The following is a 19,816-nucleotide window of genomic DNA, read 5'->3' on the forward strand; positions in this document are numbered from 1 at the left end:
TAGCCAAGGACAAAGTTGATTTATAGCACGACACACAAAAGATGTGGCGTTCATTATCAGGTTTTTGAGATGTCTCAAAATATGTTTATTTTCTCCCAGTTACTTTGCATTCGTGCAAAAATGGGAAACTCGTGCAGTCGCTAATATCCAGAGAACTGGCCATTATGTCTTGATATCTTTTGTATTTGTGTGACAGTATTGCTGAAGCTTTCTTTATGCTGTTTTCGCTGTTAACCATCACCCACTTTGGAAACTTGCTGGAGAAAACACAAGCAGTCAGACTGACCAATCACTGCTCTTGTGGGCTTCACGTGTTTTGTTGCGAGATGATTATATGATGTGGACGGTAAAAGTGGTTTTGGGTGGCTTGTGAAGAAGAAGAATCCGCCCCCCCTCTGATAAAACTGGTAGAAACCTATTATTGGGATTGACAGAGCACTGAGTTCAACAGCGTGGACACACGGTGACTCATACGACTATCGCCACAGTTGTTGAATGGACGAAAAACAAGACAACAGCCACAGAAAACTGGGCTGCTTTTATACAAGGTTTGTGGCTACTTGGTGTCAGTCAAATCTGGCAACACTGTCCATGTGGTATCACTGCGGATGGCCTCCACATGTGGTTGCATATTTGAGGAGGTGAACATCGGCTATGGTGCAGCCTACAGCACAGCTGATCTGTAAGCTCCATTGCTATGTGCCATAAAACCTCGACACACAAGTCGAGCTTATACCTAATTGAATCAAACCCCTTAAAATTGAATGTGGTAACTTAGGAACACTCTGCTCTGTCTTTATTTGGTTATGTTTTGAATATTGCTTTAATCACAGGCACCAAGGCTTTGATTTTCAAGCAGCCATGTAAACATCACTTAGGATCTTTGCTGATTCCCCTCGCAGTTATTACTCATCCAGGGAAAGCGGACTGAGTCTGCTTCCTCCTGTTCAGCTGAGTTCACATTCACTCGGGTCATCCAATATAACTATCTCGTTTGTGATCTGCTGGCAATGAAAACCTTGTTCAAAGGCACTTTGAGGGCAGGTGTTGGAGAGAGGAGGAACACGTTTCCTCAGGATACGAAGCAGCACTCGCATCATCTGTTTGCTCCTCTGAACACTGCAGCTATTAGAAAGGAATCCATTCCCTTTAACGACCGAGGTCTTATGATTCTGATTCATCTACAGCGCATCAAAGCCCAGGATCACTCAGACATGTGATGTAATGAACCAATTACATTAACTCTGCTTGTTTTTGCTGCAGTCACTCCACAGACTGTTGCTCATTGTGCCTGCTCTACGCTTTTACATACTGTACTTTTCTTCACTCTGAATATCTTTGCATTTCGATTAGATTCAAGTGACAGGCAGTTGGGGTGCCACACGCTGAATATGTTAGCAAAATCAACTCTCTCATGCGTCCAAATGGTAATCCCACCAAATGGCATACATTTGCGAGGCGATCAATCAAAAACGTAGACACAACAACGCGGACAGCTTCGAAATCATTTGTCATTTGTTATTATGCTATCTGACTATTCTTTCCAAATGGCAACAACAGAACTTTTTTAGCCTAATTGCAGCTGTGGATTTCTAATCAGGCACCAGACACTGTTTACAAATTAAGAACTGGCCATTATCTGCTGTGCAACGAATTTTAGGACAGCTAATTAAAAGTGAGTGACCATTTTTTGGCATGGTTTCCAAATGCAGGATTCTAAACTGTGAGTTGGATGAAAAACAACAACGGTTTGTTTTCTCTGCCTGATCCTTGACATTTTCTGTCGTTACACCTTTACAGAACGACTCTGACTTTGGCATATATATATATATATATATGGGTCCAGTGCTGGCTGATTATGTGGCTTTTAGCTGTGGTAAAAATATCGAGGTTGTGGTTTGGGGATGCTGTTCAAAGATAAGATTGTAGCATCTACTTCAGTGTACTCAGACTCTAATAAGATAACATATAGACATCTTGCTCTGTCCCCTTGTTCTGTATGTTATGTTGCTCTTATATGATTGCTTCTGCACCAGTATTATTTGCTACCTGTCTACTTCAACTAATGTAATTAATCAAATGAAGACATTCTCACGCAAAACAAAGCCATCGCTGTGCAGAGAACAGTGCATGAGACATACAGTATACAAATACACACATAAACAAAGCCTGACCAGCACACAGCAGCGCTGCTTTTCAGCGTGCTGTTGATGCTCATTATTTTGTTGCTATGGATTCATCCTGTCACAGACCAGCATCCCACGTGCATTGCCGCCAACATCAGTCACCGCTTCGTGGCAACTGCACTGATTCTATACAGTCGTATGACTCATGCTATCTTAGCATCAGAGTCGTTATGACTTCTGCTACCGCAAACAAGAAATCTGCAAGAATTTGATTTGATGACTCCGGTGCACGGCCGCTATATGCAGAGTTTCACAGTGAAGCAGAGGGGATTTTTAGTGATGACGGAACAAAATGTCTCTTTAGAAATATTAGCTGGTGAATGTGCTGCATTCTTGAGGTGAAAGTGGTTCAGAAACACACTGACATGAGTTTCAAATCAGAGACTCGCACAGAAAAGCCACCATAGCAATAGTAATGGGAGGCCGGGTGTAAATGTTAGCAGCACGGATGTGCTGTTGTTTCAAGCATCATGTATAAAGTGTAAAACGTTATGGCTCCATCAATCAATATGTGCTGAAGTGTTAGCATGATGCCCATTATGCATAGCACATGCTAAAGTGTTAGCCTTACTATGTTAACTTGTTGAGCCAATGAGCTGCCAGGGGAAGAGTAATGATTTGGATCTAGTTTTTTTCATGCTTTAACAGTTGAATTAACGTCAGTCCTCAGTCCTCTGTTCCATTTCTCTAACTCGCATATAAAATGCAGAATTACTGAAGGTACATGCAGCACATGCATTGACAGAAATACTCTACTGTTCCTCTATGCTGCTTTGAAGGTCAACAATGACTCATCAATGCTTTAGGGAAGCATGACTCTTCCCCTCCATTACTTATCATCTGTGTTACAACAGAGACCTGTCCATGTGCCCTCTGTCCCCGGACCCCATAGACTCATGACAAAATGTGATGCTGCTGAGTGCTGCAAATGTGCCCACAGCTGAGATCTCAACAAAAGAGACTCCGTTGTGGAGGCGCTCGACTGGGCCGATGGGTCAAACAATGGTGCTCTGTTCCAAATATGTTGTTTGTCACATCGCCTGTGTTAACTCGTCAATGCCGCCGTTGTTCCGCTGGAATTCAACTTTATCCCACATCTTATGCAACTGGATATGTAGTTTTACTCATATGTACCGTATGTTGGGCGTTAGTGAGCTTAGTCAAGGTGTTTTGACTGACAGAGCGAGATTAACATTCCTCAACTGAAAGACTGACAACTGATAGAGAGGGCACATCCAGACTCATTAAAGTGTTGTTCATCATATCTGCTGAAGGGAAGTTGGCAATGTAACTCCTGACTTAACAAAATAAAAGCCTGGTTGTTTTACAGGCTGGATAATCTGTATTTTACAGCCACTGAATTATGAACTATTGAGATCTTCTTCCCAAGCCGACATGACATTTTACAAATGAAATTTTTATGCTAGCAACATAATAAAGCCTGAAGCAGAGCACATATAGGGGACATAAATCTCCTCATATATCAACATGTACTGTAGGCCTTTTACCTCTGATTAATATTCATGCATCTTTGATCTTGGTGGGAAGAGACTGATCACTGAGAGCAATGATCGTCTACATTAGAGAGGAGGGAAAAGGCAAAGCCGTTTCTGGAGGAGTGCCAGTGTGTATTTATGACATGTCATTCTAGAGCTGTGAGAGATATATTGGGATGTTGTATAAGAAACTCTCACCATGCGCCATAGGTGGCCCGCGCTTTCTTTTCCTGCCTCTAGAGGAAACAAGTAAACCGGCGATGTGGTTTCATGTTCATAATCGAGAATAGTAAACACGCCATGCTGTCTTTCATAGGAGAGCCACAGGTGACTGAGACCAACACACACACAGCAAATGAACATTATCTCCTTCAGAAGCAAACCTGTCCCTCATGATCTGCCTCAAGCTGCTGCCACTACAATAACCTGCACAGCATTTTGTGAATAATCATCTTTATGGCAACTCTATTATAACTTAATAGCTTATTAAACTGTCTCCACTGTCACAGGGAGACTCATAAGAATCCTCATGGATCTCTGGACGGCCATGAAAACAAGCAGTCTAGCTGATTTGTTTCACAGATCGCAGAAATTGATCAGATCTTTGACGATCCCCCGGAGTTTGCAGCCACCTCCGATATATTATTGCCCCGCTTTGCGCTTTACGCACAGCAGAAACACTGAACCAATGTGAGTCTTTCTCTGCAGATTTCCCATTCAGCATTCAAGTCTCCGAGAGAAGACACGTCCGTGGTGTCTGGTGAACTGTCAACAGTGTCTGTTTGGTGACTGAAGCTTCGCAGCCGCCGCAAGCAGCCAGCGCGTCTCCCGACTCCTGCAGCGGCCGCTACTCCGACGAAGAAGCAGCTCTGATTTGACTCCGTACAAAACTCGACTTCCTCGTATCGGTGAGCGAGGAGTCTGGGTTATATAGTGCTCTAAAAATAGCTCTGGTTTGGCCCAATGGGAGCCAGAGAAGCTTCGGACCGCGCGCCAACCACAACAGACAGGATGAGTCGGCTCTGGCTCGGCATTGGCCAGGGGTGGTCTGGTAGGCGGGTGGTACGCTCCTGAGAGCCCATTGGTAGACGTGCCGAAACGTAATGTAATCACATGGGGGTGGGTTTGTCTGTAATTTTGAATCGGGGGGGAAGTTTACAGTGCGCTGACGGACTTTTGGAGAGTTCGGTGTTGTGCGCTCTCGGTGCGTCACACGCTCAAAACCTCCGCTGGAAGCGCACGACTCCAGACCATCATACATGCAAATACAGCCAAGGCTCCAGCTTCTCTCCGAGCACAGCAGGCTTCGCTTTCTCCTCAAGCTTGAATTCGCTTCGACTCGTGGCTGCATCTTAGGAGTGAAATGGATGTCATCCCTATGTGTAGCATCTTCCAGGAGCTCCAAATTGTGCACGACACCGGATACTTTTCAGCTTTACCGTCTCTGGAAGAGTACTGGCAGCAGGTAACGAGCCATTCCCTCCACCTGAACGCGCAGTTTGACACATCGCCCCGTGCTCATGTGCGTGCGCTGTGTGATTTGTCCAAACTTGCTTTGCACTGACAGCTGCAAATGTCAAAGTTATTTATGTAACTCCAGCTTTGTTAAGATCAATTTCCCCGTTAAAAGTCGACTTGCGTGCGTTTGTAGGGGAAGTGATGCAAGTTCCCTTAATGACAGCTCTGTCTAACATCCCTGTGATGTTTCCACATGTTCTGGTCGTGCGGCTGTCACAGCGCAGACACTTTGTAGCCAACTGGTTATACTTTATGGGATAATCTTGACAATTTTCCAGCAATGCTAATTCTTCGGTGACTTGTAGTTTTGCTGTTTCGTATCTTCCAGCATGCGTGGAGTTGTTCTGTGGCGAGCTGTGCTGCTGAATATATTGTTACAGATATTTTCGGCTCATGCTTGCATGTTGTCGGCTCGTGATTAAATGAAAACACGCCGTGGTGCAGATTTAGCGACTGAATGGCGAGCCGTGCGTCTGTGCGCGTATCTCCTCCTCCTCCTCCTCCTCCTCCTCCTCTCTCTCTCTACCTCTATGTCTCTCGCTCGCTCTTGCTCTGTCACACACACAAACACACAGATGAGAGAGTGACAGGCTGACAGAGAGACTGATTTCTGTTCCAGTTTGGCTCGACAAAGCGGCCCCTGGATGACAGCGCGGCGGAGTTTTAGACTGAACCAGGGGAGGGCGAAAGTCGCTTCTTGTTCTGGTTCGGATATGAAATGAATTGAATTGGCAGCACGCTCCGGTCCTCTTCCATCTCCCCCTCCATCAGATCTCCTCGGGCTTCGGGCCAAGTCGCCCTCTCAGGCATTTAAAGCTCGCCTGGGATTTATGCAGCACTGCTGACGAGAAACATTTGTCTTGAACGCATCCTCTCTCATTACCAAATGACCACAATGTTCCCACAATATTAGTATTTCAGACAGAAAGCGTGTTTGTGATAAGTTAGAGCGACTCTTCCCACCTGTCTGTGAGTTAAATGATGTACTGACACCTCGCCATGCTTTATGTTCATGTAATCCAGCGTGCTGCTGCTGTTTGCTGAATAATGAAATAATCCAGTGATGGAGCTCTGCACACAGAAACTCTTTAAAGAGAAGCCAGAGAATTTTCTCTCTTCTTACCTCACTTGTTCTCATATCCCTTCAGATTTGTCATGTGACCCCAGGCTGGTGGATACGACCGGTCTGTTCGGTCCTCTTAAAATAAAATTTGTCTGTAAATTCTAATCTGCCTCATTAGCAGATTGCACAGGCCTGTTGGCGGCCCTGGCCTGCGCTCGCTGACTGCAGTGGGTTGAGGAAGTGCTCTCTCACTTCCTTTTCAAAGAAAATAAGCCCACAATCCACAGCGGCTCTTGCAGTATTCATGCCAGGCTTTTTATGGACCCCCGTGAACCAGACCTCCCTCCTCTCGGTCCCTGGTGTGCTATGTTATTTCTAGCGATGCCTCCAAATGCATTATTAAATCCACATTATGTTGAATAATTGATAGATTTAAAAGATCTACAAGCACTTCCCTAACCCAATGGGGGGCTCTGTAGCATATGTAAATTTCATGACCGGCCTCGACACGCACCTCCACGCACTCACGGCGCACACACGCACACACACACACACACACACACACACAGAGCCGTGCAAGTGTTCGCCGGTAAGAGCACCTTGTTCTTGCATGCTCTCAGAAGGAAATGTGCTGCTTGTAATCTTCCCTGATATGGCCTCAGAGGGCACCCTTAGAACGTACTTGACTATCCTCTGCATAGGACATTGTGTTTGCCTCGTTCCTGCAGGCAGGAAGGAAGCAGGGCCAGTGGCGTTATAGTGTCACAGCATTTCCCCCTCCTCCTCCTCCTCCTCTTCCTCCTCCTCCTCCTCCTCCTTCTCCTCCTGCTGCTGCTGCTAAGAATAAACACAGTGTGTAGAAGAACACCAGAGTTTGTGTTTCCAGTGAACAGAAATCACTTTTTTTGGTGTTTTCGGGACTTTCCAGTTGTGTTACAAGCCTCAGGCTCTGTGCACCCGTGAACTCACTGCTATCTTCCCTCCACACAGACGTGCCTCGAGCTGGAGCGGTACCTCCAGAGCGAGCCCTACGTCTCCGCCACGGACCTCAAATTCGAGAGCCAGGAGGACCTGTGGAGCAAGCTGATGCTCGCCTGCGGGGACAAGCCAAACGAGCCGGACCCAAAGATTCCCCACATCAAGGAGGAGGAAGACAATCAGGACAGCCAGCACCTCGACGCCGGCGGCTTCAACTCCGACGCCAGCAGCGAGGCCTCGGACAGCTCCGAGGAGCTCTCCCCTACCCTCGACTTCTCCTCCGGCTCTTTGACTGACATTCTGGGAGACGGTGGCGAAGACCTGGGCTCCGCCATCATCAGCACGCCGCCGTCCTCACCCGAGCTGGGGAAGGAGGGCTCTGTCACCCAGGTGTGGAGTGGGATACAGACTGTGCTGCACTCACCTGGGAAAATAAGGACTGGGGGCATGGAGAGGACCCTGGAGAGGTCAGGGCTGACCAGCGGGGAGGCGTCGCCTGACGGCAGGAGGCGGGTGCACAGGTGTCACTTCAACGGATGCAGGAAGGTGTACACCAAGAGCTCACACCTGAAAGCACACCAGCGCACGCACACAGGTAAACATGCTCGACGCTGAGACACTTGTATCGCTGTCATGCAAATGTCATGAGTGTGTGTGTGTGGGGGGGGGGTGATACTACCCTGACAGGTCATGACATCACGGCTTTAAAGCACTTTTTGCAAACGAAAGCTTAATCAACACATCTGAAGTGAGGAAACCTCTCGAAAGTGCCAGCCAGATGAACTTTGTTGTTGATTTCTGGCTCAAAGTGCTGAAAACACTCCCACATACTTTGAATAGTTTGTCAGGAGGAATGCCCTCAACTGTGACCTAATTCACACAGAGGAACGTGACTTCACGCAGGGGGGAGGGGGAGACGGGAGGGGGAGGGACGCTCTTTTGTGGCCGAGCAGCACCCAGAGGATGTGGATCCTGAAAACAAATCGACAGTTCTCAGATTTCACCATGGGAAAAGACTCAGAAAGCCTCCCGTTTGCATTGACAGTAAAAAGAAGAGGAGGGAGAAATTATGGGAATCTGACATTTGCGGTGTTTGGTCCGGAGTTCAAATGTGAGCAGTTTCCCTCGTCACCTTTGACCTCTGCCAAGCTGTGCCGCCCATTAGCAGAGGAAGTCACATTCCTAGCATCCTTTGCCGACCATGTTAGCCACATGGTTAATGGCCTTTAGGACCATTAGGAACAGTCTCTATTTTCTCCTGCAGCTCTCCCCCAATTATATAAGCCGTCTACTCGAGCAGCTCCTTAAAGCTGCATACCGCAGCTCTCAAGACGCACACGGCACAAGGTTGTTTTTCTCTTCAACTTGCAGCCGTCAGCCCAATCTGATTAGCGGCTACTTGTACGGGATCATATTTTCTCTGAAGCCAGCATTGTAAAAGCCCTCGGCTAAGTAAGAACTGTGACGATTGGCTTCATGTTTGAGGAGTTGAATGTTAAATATTCTGACATTTTGATTGATAGCTCAAAATAACTGCAATTATGGAGCTTGTCGGAGGATAAATAATTGCACAGAGAGATAAGTTTCACCAAGAGGGGTTTGACAGTCGTGCCTATAGACTGGTTTCTATGCGCTTTAGATGTGTTGACAGGTTAACTCTGCACGAAACCTGCAGAAACCTGTTTGTTAGGGACAAAAAGTGGCCGAGCATGTGCAGAAGTCTTTCAACGGTGACGTATTTCAAAGGCTTTGAAAGCTTTACACACTTTGCATTTCCTGATGAATGTTCATTTCTTGATTCCACTGGGGTTGTTTGCAGGTGAGAAGCCCTACAGGTGTTCATGGGAGGGCTGCGAGTGGCGCTTTGCACGAAGCGATGAGCTCACCAGACACTTCAGGAAGCACACTGGAGCAAAGCCATTCAAATGCAGTCACTGCGACAGGTGAGAGCGCCGCGAAGCCGGTAAATGCTCATGAGAGTTGACACGCGACCTGGGCGACCTTCAGCAAGCGCAAAAATGCAAGAAGTGGGATTGTCAACATTAAAAGCAGCCAAGGAAGTCGAGAGTTTTTTTTCTTTCTGTGCAGGGAGTGAGACGGGGCAACATCTTACTGAGCTATTTTTATCATCCCCATGTGGTAATGGGAGACAATGGCATTAGACAAACCCATATAGGCTGTGACAGGAAACTGGATGAGCGTGATGCCTGGGCTGTTGCCCTGAACGCATCACATTCATGCCATATCGTACAGCCAAGTAGGAAAGCGAGCAAACGGCTCGAGTCAGTCTTCTAATTGGATGAAAAGGAGTCCAGAAGTGCTCACAGGTGGCTGCAAAGCTACCATCACCAGCACTTTCATCTAAATGAAATCCAATTTGAACAGTAGTCCAGTTGATTGGGCTAATGAGAAAGGAAAAAAGGAAAAAAGGTTGTTTCCCTCACGAATACGCTGCTTCAGCTATGTGATGATTAGAAGCAGCTCTTTTTGGCTAGATTCCATTTATCTGCCTGTTGCAACAGGGCTAAGCATCTTGGAAATAATGCATGAATGCAGCAAAAAGCAGAGGTTTTCCATTGTTGTGACACAGTTTGAATGATAATAACTTTATTCACCGTACAAAGAGAAATCAGACAGCGAGGCCAAAGCAGATGCAGGAAAACGTTTATTTCTATGAAAACATTTCAGCTCTGACAGCCATCAGCTCAATCTTCTCTCCATTTTCCCCTCTCAGGTGTTTCTCCCGCTCTGACCACCTGGCGCTACACATGAAGAGGCACATCTAAGATGGCCTCTGCGTTGAGAGCTCTGTGGGATGATTCTGGTTGATTGTCCTGACCTGTGGGGGATCAGCGAGGCCGGTGTGTCCTGGGAGCGTTAACAGGGGCACTGCCGTGTTCCAGTCAGTGGAAAAAGATGAAGCAACGCAGGCTATTATTTGCACCATACTTAGTGCCTCCAACACCTCGCTGTGGTGATTGCTCTTGAAAGGCTTTTACGGAGGAGCGGGAGGGCGGGGAGAGACTTGAGGAAGTTGTAGAGAACGGGAAAATCTGGGCCGGAGAAGATGAGAAGAGACTCTTCTGTATGGTGTTTGACGCTTTTTTCCTGGAGGATTATGGGACTCCTGCCGGGGTGCCGTTCCTCCAATGACAGTGTGTTTGCCTGTGCGCATGGGGACTGTGAGTGCCTGCGACTGGATGCCTGTGCTGGCTTTATGGAGCGGATGGAGCTTGCATTGTGGAACTGCGAGAGTGAATGACACGGAGGGGGTGGCGTCACGAGAGGGAGGTTTTTGGGGGGATATTTGTGGTCTCACTGAGAATGAATGCAAGGGTTCTGTCTGTGCTGTCTGAGTCTGTTGGCTGTGGAGGGAAGTAAGGGGTTGTATGGTGGAGCTAATTCGCTAGAGAGCGCCCCCTTTCTGCCCGGATGTGGAACTACAGCTCCCTATTCAAACACGGGAGGTCGTTTTGTTTAGTGCAGCTATTAAATGTGCAATGTATTATGTAGCCTGTCTCAAAACATAAACGCTATAAAGCTCATTTTGTTGTCCACTGTGTAAGCTCTGTATCTAAAAAGAAAAAAAAAAAACAACGGTTGTACACAAACAGTTATTGCCATTATAACAGAAGTTGCATGGGATCTGGGGATGTGTTGCTCACCTGTTTGCTTATAGGACAACAAAATTCCATTCGAGAGCAGCTACCTTCATATTACTCAATATCATAGTATTGTACAAAACACATAAGGCAGTCATTTTGTTCTGTTTTTTAATGTTCTTGATAAGTTGGGGATACCACTATTGCTTGGCAACTGTCTTTCATGGGATTTTTGTTCCTTTTTCTTCACTTTTGCTCTTCTCTTTTATTCTATCTGTAAATGCACTGTTGACCTTACTGATGCCTTATGTAAGTGGCCTTGTCCTGTTAAATAGATCTCTCTCACACACACACACACACACACACACACACACACCACACGGGGGTTGCGAATGCACTAGCGCGTTATTGAATTGCTTTATAAAGGCTCTGATCCATACAGTCGCACCTTTGCTCTTTTGTCTCGCGACAGACTCCTCTAAACTCCTGAATAATAAAAAAAAAAAAAAACGATATATCAGCTTCATAATGACTGCCATTTTTACATCTCTGTGCGTTATTTGTTTGAATATATTAAAACTATATCAAATCTAAATCATATTCTCCAAAATGACCCAGGTCTGAGACAGAATCGTGGAGCTCTTGGAAAAGCAATTCGGCTTTGTAAAGGTTTACTACTGTGTAGTGTGAGGTGGCGTGAATGCACTTCAGATGGACTGTAACTTGTTGTCAGAGGTACAGAGTCTTGGAAATATGTTCTCATGAAATGTGGCAAGCTCAGCCACCGGGGTTTGACAAATTAGGATTTAGCGCAAAGAAAACATTTACAGTTCACCGTACGGGCCGTTTATATACGCCGACGTGTCAGGAGCTTACAGTCGTTAAAGAAAAGGACGCGTCCTCCAGAAGAATGACGACATTCTCAATCATGAGTCTGTTTTGATGTTGTATGTTTGGCTAAGTCTCGCCCGCAGGGTGAGTCAGTATCTTTACTCAGTCCTGGTTTACACAACCCGTGATCTGACTAAACGGTACCAAAACCGGTCTGACCAGTTCAGCTGAGCTGTGCTGCAGGTCTAGAGGTTTCTGTCTGCGTCTGCAGGTGAACTGAGATGAGACCAGGACCAGATGTTTGTCCGTACCAACTTCACTATATGCATGTTTTAACTTCAGTTTCTGTACATGACTCCAACGCACTCCTCTGTGGGTTGGTAAAATTCTCTAATCTTTCGAGTTTATTGAACTCTCTTCAGTTCCGCAATTGGATGAAGTCCTTCACTACTTTCCCTTCTAGAAAACATTTTGGAGCCGCAGCGTTTTTACTGGATAATGTGTCGTGTTGAAGCGTAAGACATATGGACGTGTCAGAAGAAGAACTTGTCTGTTTTTTGGGTATGGCTGGTTTAAGTGGTCCTAAACCTTGTTGATGTGTCACTCAGTAGTCGACCCCCTGTAGGCAGCCTGGTTGTAACTCAGCAACTGTACAGATGAACCTGGTCAACATTAAAGAAAGTCCATACACTGAGAAATGTCAAAAATGCAAAGATGTGTACATTGTAAAGTAAGAGAATTTTGTAAAGGAAGCTTCTATTTTGAAAAGGTATGGGACCAAAAACAAGTGCAGTGTGTTGTTTCTAAAGATGAACCAATAAAGACGAGAGGCTCAAGAATTACTGTAAAATAGACACACGCCATCCTCCTTCATTTGCTTCTGTGACATCTTCGTTTTTGATTTGAGTGGAAAGGAAGAGCAAACGTACGTTTAGAAAGGCATCAGCTGCGTATACACCTGTGGCCTATCATCTTTCAAGAAAAAAAACGACTAAAAAAAAATACTTTTCAGACGTGAATTGTTCTGGACACTCGAATCGTCATGATTTGGCGTTCCGGTGCCCGTTAAGTATTACGTTTTTTATTTGCCATGTGATTTCTTTCTCTCAACTTTTCAAAGACCTGCGAAGACACCCTATCTTTAGCTAGAGAATCTTTATTGGATAAACATGGAGATGAAATATGAGGCTCTATTTTTGTTTGTTTTATGGCATAACAAGATTTTTTCATTTGAAATTGTTTTGTAAAATAGTTTCTGTATGAATGTATTTTTTATTGGAAAATCGATAAAAAGACTTTATTGGATCTACATGTGGGTTTTGTTTTCTTTCTCCGGCAGCCCTCCCAGGACACAGTCAACCAGGAAGTCTCTGTTTATGGGACGTTCAGAATATTCCCAAAGGGGAAATTATCTCTGTTACCCCCTTTCCCCATAGAGGTCTGCAGTCGGGTCAATGCAGAGCTGTACCACACTGGCAGGGATTCAGGGAGTAGACCCACATAGTCGGCTGGCAGTCATCCGTAATGGGTCTTACTTTCCTAGTTTTGGTCACCATTGCTACCCTTAATGAAAACATAGCGATGTGTTAACCCTTCTCTCAACACACAGGTCACACAAATATTCCTTAATTCTTCAGAAAGGCTCAGTAAGTTCCCAAAACAGCTGTTATTACAACCAAGCAAGCAGGAGAAAAATAGCGCATTTGTTGGGGACTATTTTCAGCGGCGGATGAATCCACACTTGGTGCCTTTGTGAGTATTTGGAGCAGCAGGACGATGTGTGTAGGACTGAGCCAAAATAAACTGTGTGTTCATGGTAATGAAGGAATAAGATAATAAGAACAAGCCTGCATACACAGACTCGTAAGAAGGAACAATTCACTGTTGGTTTTGGTCTTTTCATGCCATTTGTTTACAACAAGAAAAATACAGAATATCACCAGACTTATCCTTTAATTGCTCAGATGGGAACACCGCAAGTCTCTAAAGAGAAATCCAGCGGGGCCAGAAACACAAGCAGTCAGATCATAGAGGTTTCAAACAAATCCCACGTTAACCAAAATTATTTGAAGGACTGACTACATGACCATGGCGTGACCATGATGCCGGCCACAGCCGAGAAAATACGACCCAAGCCGTGATAAACAGAAATGATCCAGTCATGTCAAGATCCAGAGCTCCCCGTAGAAACAATTAACATTTCTGAAAATGTTGTAAAAATGATTCACTCTGGTTCGTTCTTATATTCTTGGGTGTTGAGATGGAAAGCTCATTGACATAAGAGCAAGATGTGAGCTGGTTGGTGGAATGTGCTTTGTGAGGACAATCTGTTCCTCCTGCTCCAGCCAAGAGCGCTGAGTTTTCATCTTACTCTCCAAGAAATTTATGCAAATTAAGTTGTGCCGCAAACAAATCCCCGATAAGAGCCCTGCACACTACACAGACAAATAGCCTCTTCATCTCCGATTGCAAGCACAAAGTGCTTCAGCTTTAACACTGCTCCACCACGCCTGCCACGCTCCGTGCCCCAAAGCCCCCAAATAATTGAAGTACTCTCAAGAGTTTTTTTTTTTTATTTCAAAGATATATTTATTGGCATTTTAATTCACATTGCCAGAACTAAAAACTGTGCAATATAATAAAATAAACATGTAAAAAAAGGGAAATAAGTAAGACAGTGAAAAAAGGAAAAAGAACAGTCGTACTCGTTCAATCTGCTACTCGCGGACAGAAACCCTCTCATTTCTGGAGTAAACTTCCTGGTAATAATAAAACCTCCAGCAATGACTGCAAACTTTTTATTCTGTCTTTCAAAGGATCTCATATGCTTTGCAATAATTTGGAGAAGCTGGTGTTTCCAAGTATTGCAGAATTTGGAACAATCTCAATTTGCATTTCCGCGCTGTCAATTATTTTGTGGGCACAATAACATTTATATCAATAAAGTACGAGTGACCGTGCCGCACTCAAACCCGCCTTATTTTTTCCTGCAAAGCTATTCGGCTTCTCACTCTGTGCACAATTAGAAACAAGCGCGATTCTCTGGTTGGGACAATTTAGTGGTAAAAGTGGATCCATTTCCCTTTCCCACTTACTTATCTTTCTACAAAGACAGTTGTTGAAGTTTAGGTTTAGGCAAGAAAACTTCTTGCCTAAATACCACTTTGTTGGATTTATTTGGTTAGGTTTAGGAAAAGGTCATGGCTTAAAATAAGTGCATCTCCAAAATTCATCCAAATTGAGACTTTCTTGTTGTTTATGCTACATCTCGACTTCCTCCTTCGCTCCCATCATGATTACTACATCCACTAGAGGTCGCCGTCTAATAATAAACGTAAAAATTAGTCGTAATAACCCGCTTGCACCTTTATGGTCATTTCTCTGGTGAGGACATGCTGCTTCCAAGCGCACACATTGCACAAATCTGCAAACCCTGGCAGGAGTCAGAGCTACGATTTTGACATTTTAAATGATCAGAACCACCAAATTTATTCAACAAAGAGAGGTCATTTGGAAGTGTGTAAGAATATTGAGATCAATGGAGAAAGACTAGTGATTTGAATCTCTTCACCAGGTCATTGTAACGCTTAAATTCCCAAACACAACACAGAGAACATGACCTCGGTGTCCCACGTCGCTGACTGACCAGAGTAGCCACAACGACCTGTTACTCCAGTTTTCCACTGCTTGACTGACTTCTCTCCTGGCCTCTATTAGTCTAAACTGAGGGAGTGATTTGAGAAGTAGGCATTGGTAATTCAAGGCCACTTTTATTTGAGGGTGTAAATTTATTCAATTCAAGGTAGGAATTATCAATTTTGTGCACTTGTACCCTTGATGCCTGCTGGGCTTTGTACGCATCTAACAAGCAAATGGTTGAAATACTTCCACTCATCTCTTTCACTTTAAACCTCGTGGTACAGTTATCATGGGCAGCTCCAGTGGGACTCAAACCGTGAACCTCGGCGAGGTCAACGCTTTGATCTTCTCATTTGAATCTCTGACCTGGTTGAAGAGTATTCACAGTATGTGTTCAGATGCAGAGCAATCAGCGAAATGAATGAGGACATTCAAGGTCAACCAGGAGAACAAGATCGACCCCAAAGCCAGGTTTCACCACATGCACATTCTGTATGTTGTGACACGCTCCACCCCGTCCCCAGAGCTCGCATGTCCTGTGGCCCTGGGGGGTGGGCTGGGGGTTGTGCTGCTTGTTAAACTAGAAGGAAAGTGGAGGTCAGCGACCCCACATGGCGACGGCAGTCCATCAAGCACTTGTCACCCTTCTGGCTGGTTTTCATTCACCAGCTACAAACAGTCCTGCAAATTCCACAGACTCCCCAATAAGACATAATGGATATTTTGTTGGTCTCCAGTGCTTTATAACGCCCCGTTTACATTTAGGCAGTTCTGGTCTGGCCAGTGACTTTGAATGAATTCTCTAAATATATAGTTTAGATTTCATTTTCCTCAGATATCCGTCTCCAGGACTTCTCCTGCCACCCAAATACAGAGATTCACAGCAGTGAACAATTGAACATCTCCTTCCAGAAGCAACGATGTGTTGAAACGTGTTGACGTGCTCAAATACTCAATAGACAACACTGTGTTTATTTTTGATTGATTGATTATTGGTTTAAATTTCAAGATAGGCAACACTGCAAGGAAACGCTGATAGAGAGAGCACAGTTTTTAGATCCATGATTAGCAGGTGGTACAGCAGATATAAGAAATATTGATGTGGTTATTTATGAAAGAAATGTGTTTATATCAAGGCTTTTTAAAAAAAAAAAAAAAAAAAGATCCAACATTTGTAATTCTTGTGGACTTTCCATTGAATAGAGACGCATCAGGAGCAAACATCCATTCTGCTTAAGCGTACGTTAGCAACAGCTCTGCTAGCAAACATGCTAGCTGGACAGGAAGGGGATCCAATCCAAACGTTTGACTGATCTGAGCTGATTAAAGAAAAAAATAATGCGAATAATTCATCATTTCCAGTTTGACAAAATGTTACAGCTTCAACTTTTTCACCATTCATGGTGTTGAAACCTTTGTGCAGATAATTATATTAAAACTGGTCCTCCAAAGTGGCTTTTTAGTGCTTTATATTTTATGACTCTTGTAAGTGTATTCTGCCCACCACCCTAAAACTACTCGGTGAAGGTTAGACAAGTCATTTTTATTGGGTGGTGATGTCTGGATGTAGCCTACGCCAGGTTTTATGTTATGTTTTCAATTTTATGTGCATTTTGTGAATTTTCATGATCAGTTTCACCATATTTTATATATTCACATCCTGTGTTTTATTATGAGTTTTATGTTTCTGCAGGTAGGAACAGACAAAGGTGTACTTTTTGACCCTGCATAAGCTTTTCTGGATGTGTGCTCTGCATTCTGGTTTTCTCGTTTTATATTTCACTACTAGATGAAATTCTCTTGGAGGAAAATGATTTTGCATTTGAAGTTGAAGTCACAAGAAACAGTCGTTCACCGTTGGTAGGATACGGCAAACAAACCAGTGTCTGGTGTCAAAGTTAGACGGTTTATGCTCAGCAGCCTGTGGGATATTTACCGTCAAACTGTCTGCTAGGTCACTTCTTTGGTGCCTGTCGATGGGTAAAGACTAATTCCTCTTTTTGAAATCAAATGAATAGAGAAAAATAATATATTTTAGTTGAATTGTGGAGTTAAATCCTTCTACACAGGAGGGTTAATTCACCCTACATATGCTACACTGAGTACTGAATGGGTTTTCCAACCGTATGTACACCGACAGTGATGAAGAGGTCTGGAGGTTTGAGGGGGCTGGGGCTCTGGCCAGACTCTGGGTTTGGTGCCTGATGGATGGGCATTCCTCAGCCTTCCTCCCCGTCTGCACCCCCGCTCATCCTCCCCTTCCCAGACTCTCTCCTCCCCTAGGTGATGAACAAGCTCATTACTATGGCGTACTGATAAAAGGAGGCCATTATCTTTTCACAGCGCACTTTGAACTCTCACAAAGGAATCTGCTCCTCCCTGTCTCAGGCTTCTGGTTATGTAATGCAGTCATAGGTGGCTCGCTGCCAGTGTTTTCAGTGCACCCCACGCTGGAATCTTCTCCAAGATACTGTCATGGCCACATACACAGAATTCTAGCTTGTCAGTGAACCAGGTCTATCTCTATTTCTGTCCCGCCATGATGCGTCTGTCAACAGATTGGAAGTCTGTCATTGTTGGCATTAAGAAAGACGAGCAGCAACGGTGAGCAGAAGCATGTTTAGTTTTTTTTTTTTTTTTTTTTTTGAGACAGGCCTTTATTTCTGTTTCTACCTATTTTACATGTGTATATATATATATATACCATGGGGACACACAGTAACACCTTCTACTGTACCTGAGTGGGACCTTTCTGGTTAAATAAAGGGTAAATAAACGAACAGATAAATAAATGTCTACCAGCACCCTAAATTAAATTTCCCATCTTTAACTTTTTTACTTTACTGCATTGATTTATTAAAATGCCTCAAAGCTCCTGCTATTATTTGAGAACCTGCCATTTTCTGAGTGATGCCTTTAATTTGAAAATCTTCAGTAGTTGTATGAACTGAGAATTAAGATGTGCAGTTAATATTTGTCTTGATGCTTGAACTTCTGTTTTAAAGAAAGCAATTTTCATAATTGAATCATCGAATTTGACTCATCTGACCATCTTAAGTTTGGCTGCTTTGTCAAATTAGCTGGCTAGTACTTAGCTATAAAGTTTGCTTGCTAATAACTGTATAAAGTGTAGTTTTATTTGTTACAGTAACATATATTTTTTAACTTGCATAATAAAAATGCAAGTCATTTTGGTTTCCTTGACAAATGAGTCATAGTGTGTCTGAATGATGGCAGTTAAACTCCAAAGGATCCTGACTGAGGGTTTACAGGTTTACACACTGATACAGATACAGCTACAGTCCTGAAACAAGCTGCTTTCTGATGCAGGTGTCTGTCCAAAGACCATTTTTCACAAGATGTAACGCTGCAGTGAAGAATATTCCTCAGCGACAAAGTGACCTTGTTGACAGTCATTTTGTCCAAACACCAACAGTATTCATCATGTTGAACGCCAACCAACAACACGGGACAACACATCTGACTGCAAACAAAATGAGTCACAGAAAAGAAATCCATTAAAACCACTCCTTATACAAGAAAACACGCAGAAATAATATTGAAATGGCAGATTTTTTACTTTATGTTAGAAACCACACAGTGGGTTTTTGACTGCAGGAGGCTGCAAAGCTCATGAGAGCAAACAAGTCCAAACTTTTCACAATTTGCTATTATGGCACAGTAAGAAATCAGATTAAACAGCCTGAGAGGAAAATGTTTTCAACTAAGAATTTTAGATACAGTCATGCAAATGTTCCTTCAGCTTTCAATTTGGCACTGTACCCTGGCTTTCAAAGTAAAAATGGGTGTAAATGATTAGCTTTTCTCCAAAATAAGACATTCACTTCATGAAAAATGTAACACTGCCAAAATACTTTTGCAAGGAAATTAATTTGTTAAAAAAAATGACTGGGAGCTTTTCTTTCTTTAGCAAGTTCCCCAACAGTATATGAACACCCCGGAGGATACAAGCATGTAATGTTTTAAGAATGGCTCGCGTTTTCATTTCAAACAGTGCACATACAGTAGTATTTTGGCAACAGAGTGTGTCCCTGAAGCCAGAGCAGTTCCTCGGTCTTATTTGGAAGCAGGACGCTGTGCTGTCCTTAAAGTAACCCTGAGTATCTTTAAGCAAGACAGTGAATTCATTTGCTAAGTATGTGTTTATTCAACATAACAGTCACTAGCACTGTTTTTTTCAGCCCTTTAAGTTACCAAGGATACAACTTCAAGTGTTTTTCTCAAAACTGGGGCGACACAATGAAGTCAGGAGCACAGACAAAAACGCAAAAGGCAACAGCAAACCAACAAGCTCCTTCTCTCAGTTCATCCCACACAGACGCTCAGTCAGACGCTCTGACCACCCCTCCAGAGTCAGCTTTGCATCTGCTCCACAGCCACGTTAACAATAAGAAATGTGCAATATTCCAGGTAGACTTTCAAAATAGCAAACGCTGCAGTTCCTCAAACGGCCGCTTGAGGCTGGCTCCAGGCTGAACCAAG

General features: G+C 44.0%; 1 protein-coding gene across 1 annotated transcript; it reads left to right on the plus strand.

Moving 5' to 3' along the window:
* The first annotated feature begins 4,809 nt into the window (after positions 1-4,809).
* Positions 4,810-12,983, plus strand: LOC143329217 (Krueppel-like factor 6). Its single transcript, XM_076745024.1, has 4 exons — positions 4,810-5,147; positions 7,254-7,836; positions 9,061-9,184; positions 9,976-12,983. The coding sequence occupies exons 1-4, from the start codon at positions 5,046-5,048 to the stop codon at positions 10,025-10,027; spliced, it is 861 nt and encodes a 286-aa protein (XP_076601139.1). The 5' UTR covers positions 4,810-5,045; the 3' UTR covers positions 10,028-12,983.
* The last annotated feature ends 6,833 nt before the right edge of the window (positions 12,984-19,816 follow it).

This window comes from Chaetodon auriga, chromosome 12 (genome assembly GCF_051107435.1).
Source record: "Chaetodon auriga isolate fChaAug3 chromosome 12, fChaAug3.hap1, whole genome shotgun sequence".
Lineage (NCBI taxonomy): Eukaryota > Metazoa > Chordata > Actinopteri > Chaetodontiformes > Chaetodontidae > Chaetodon > Chaetodon auriga.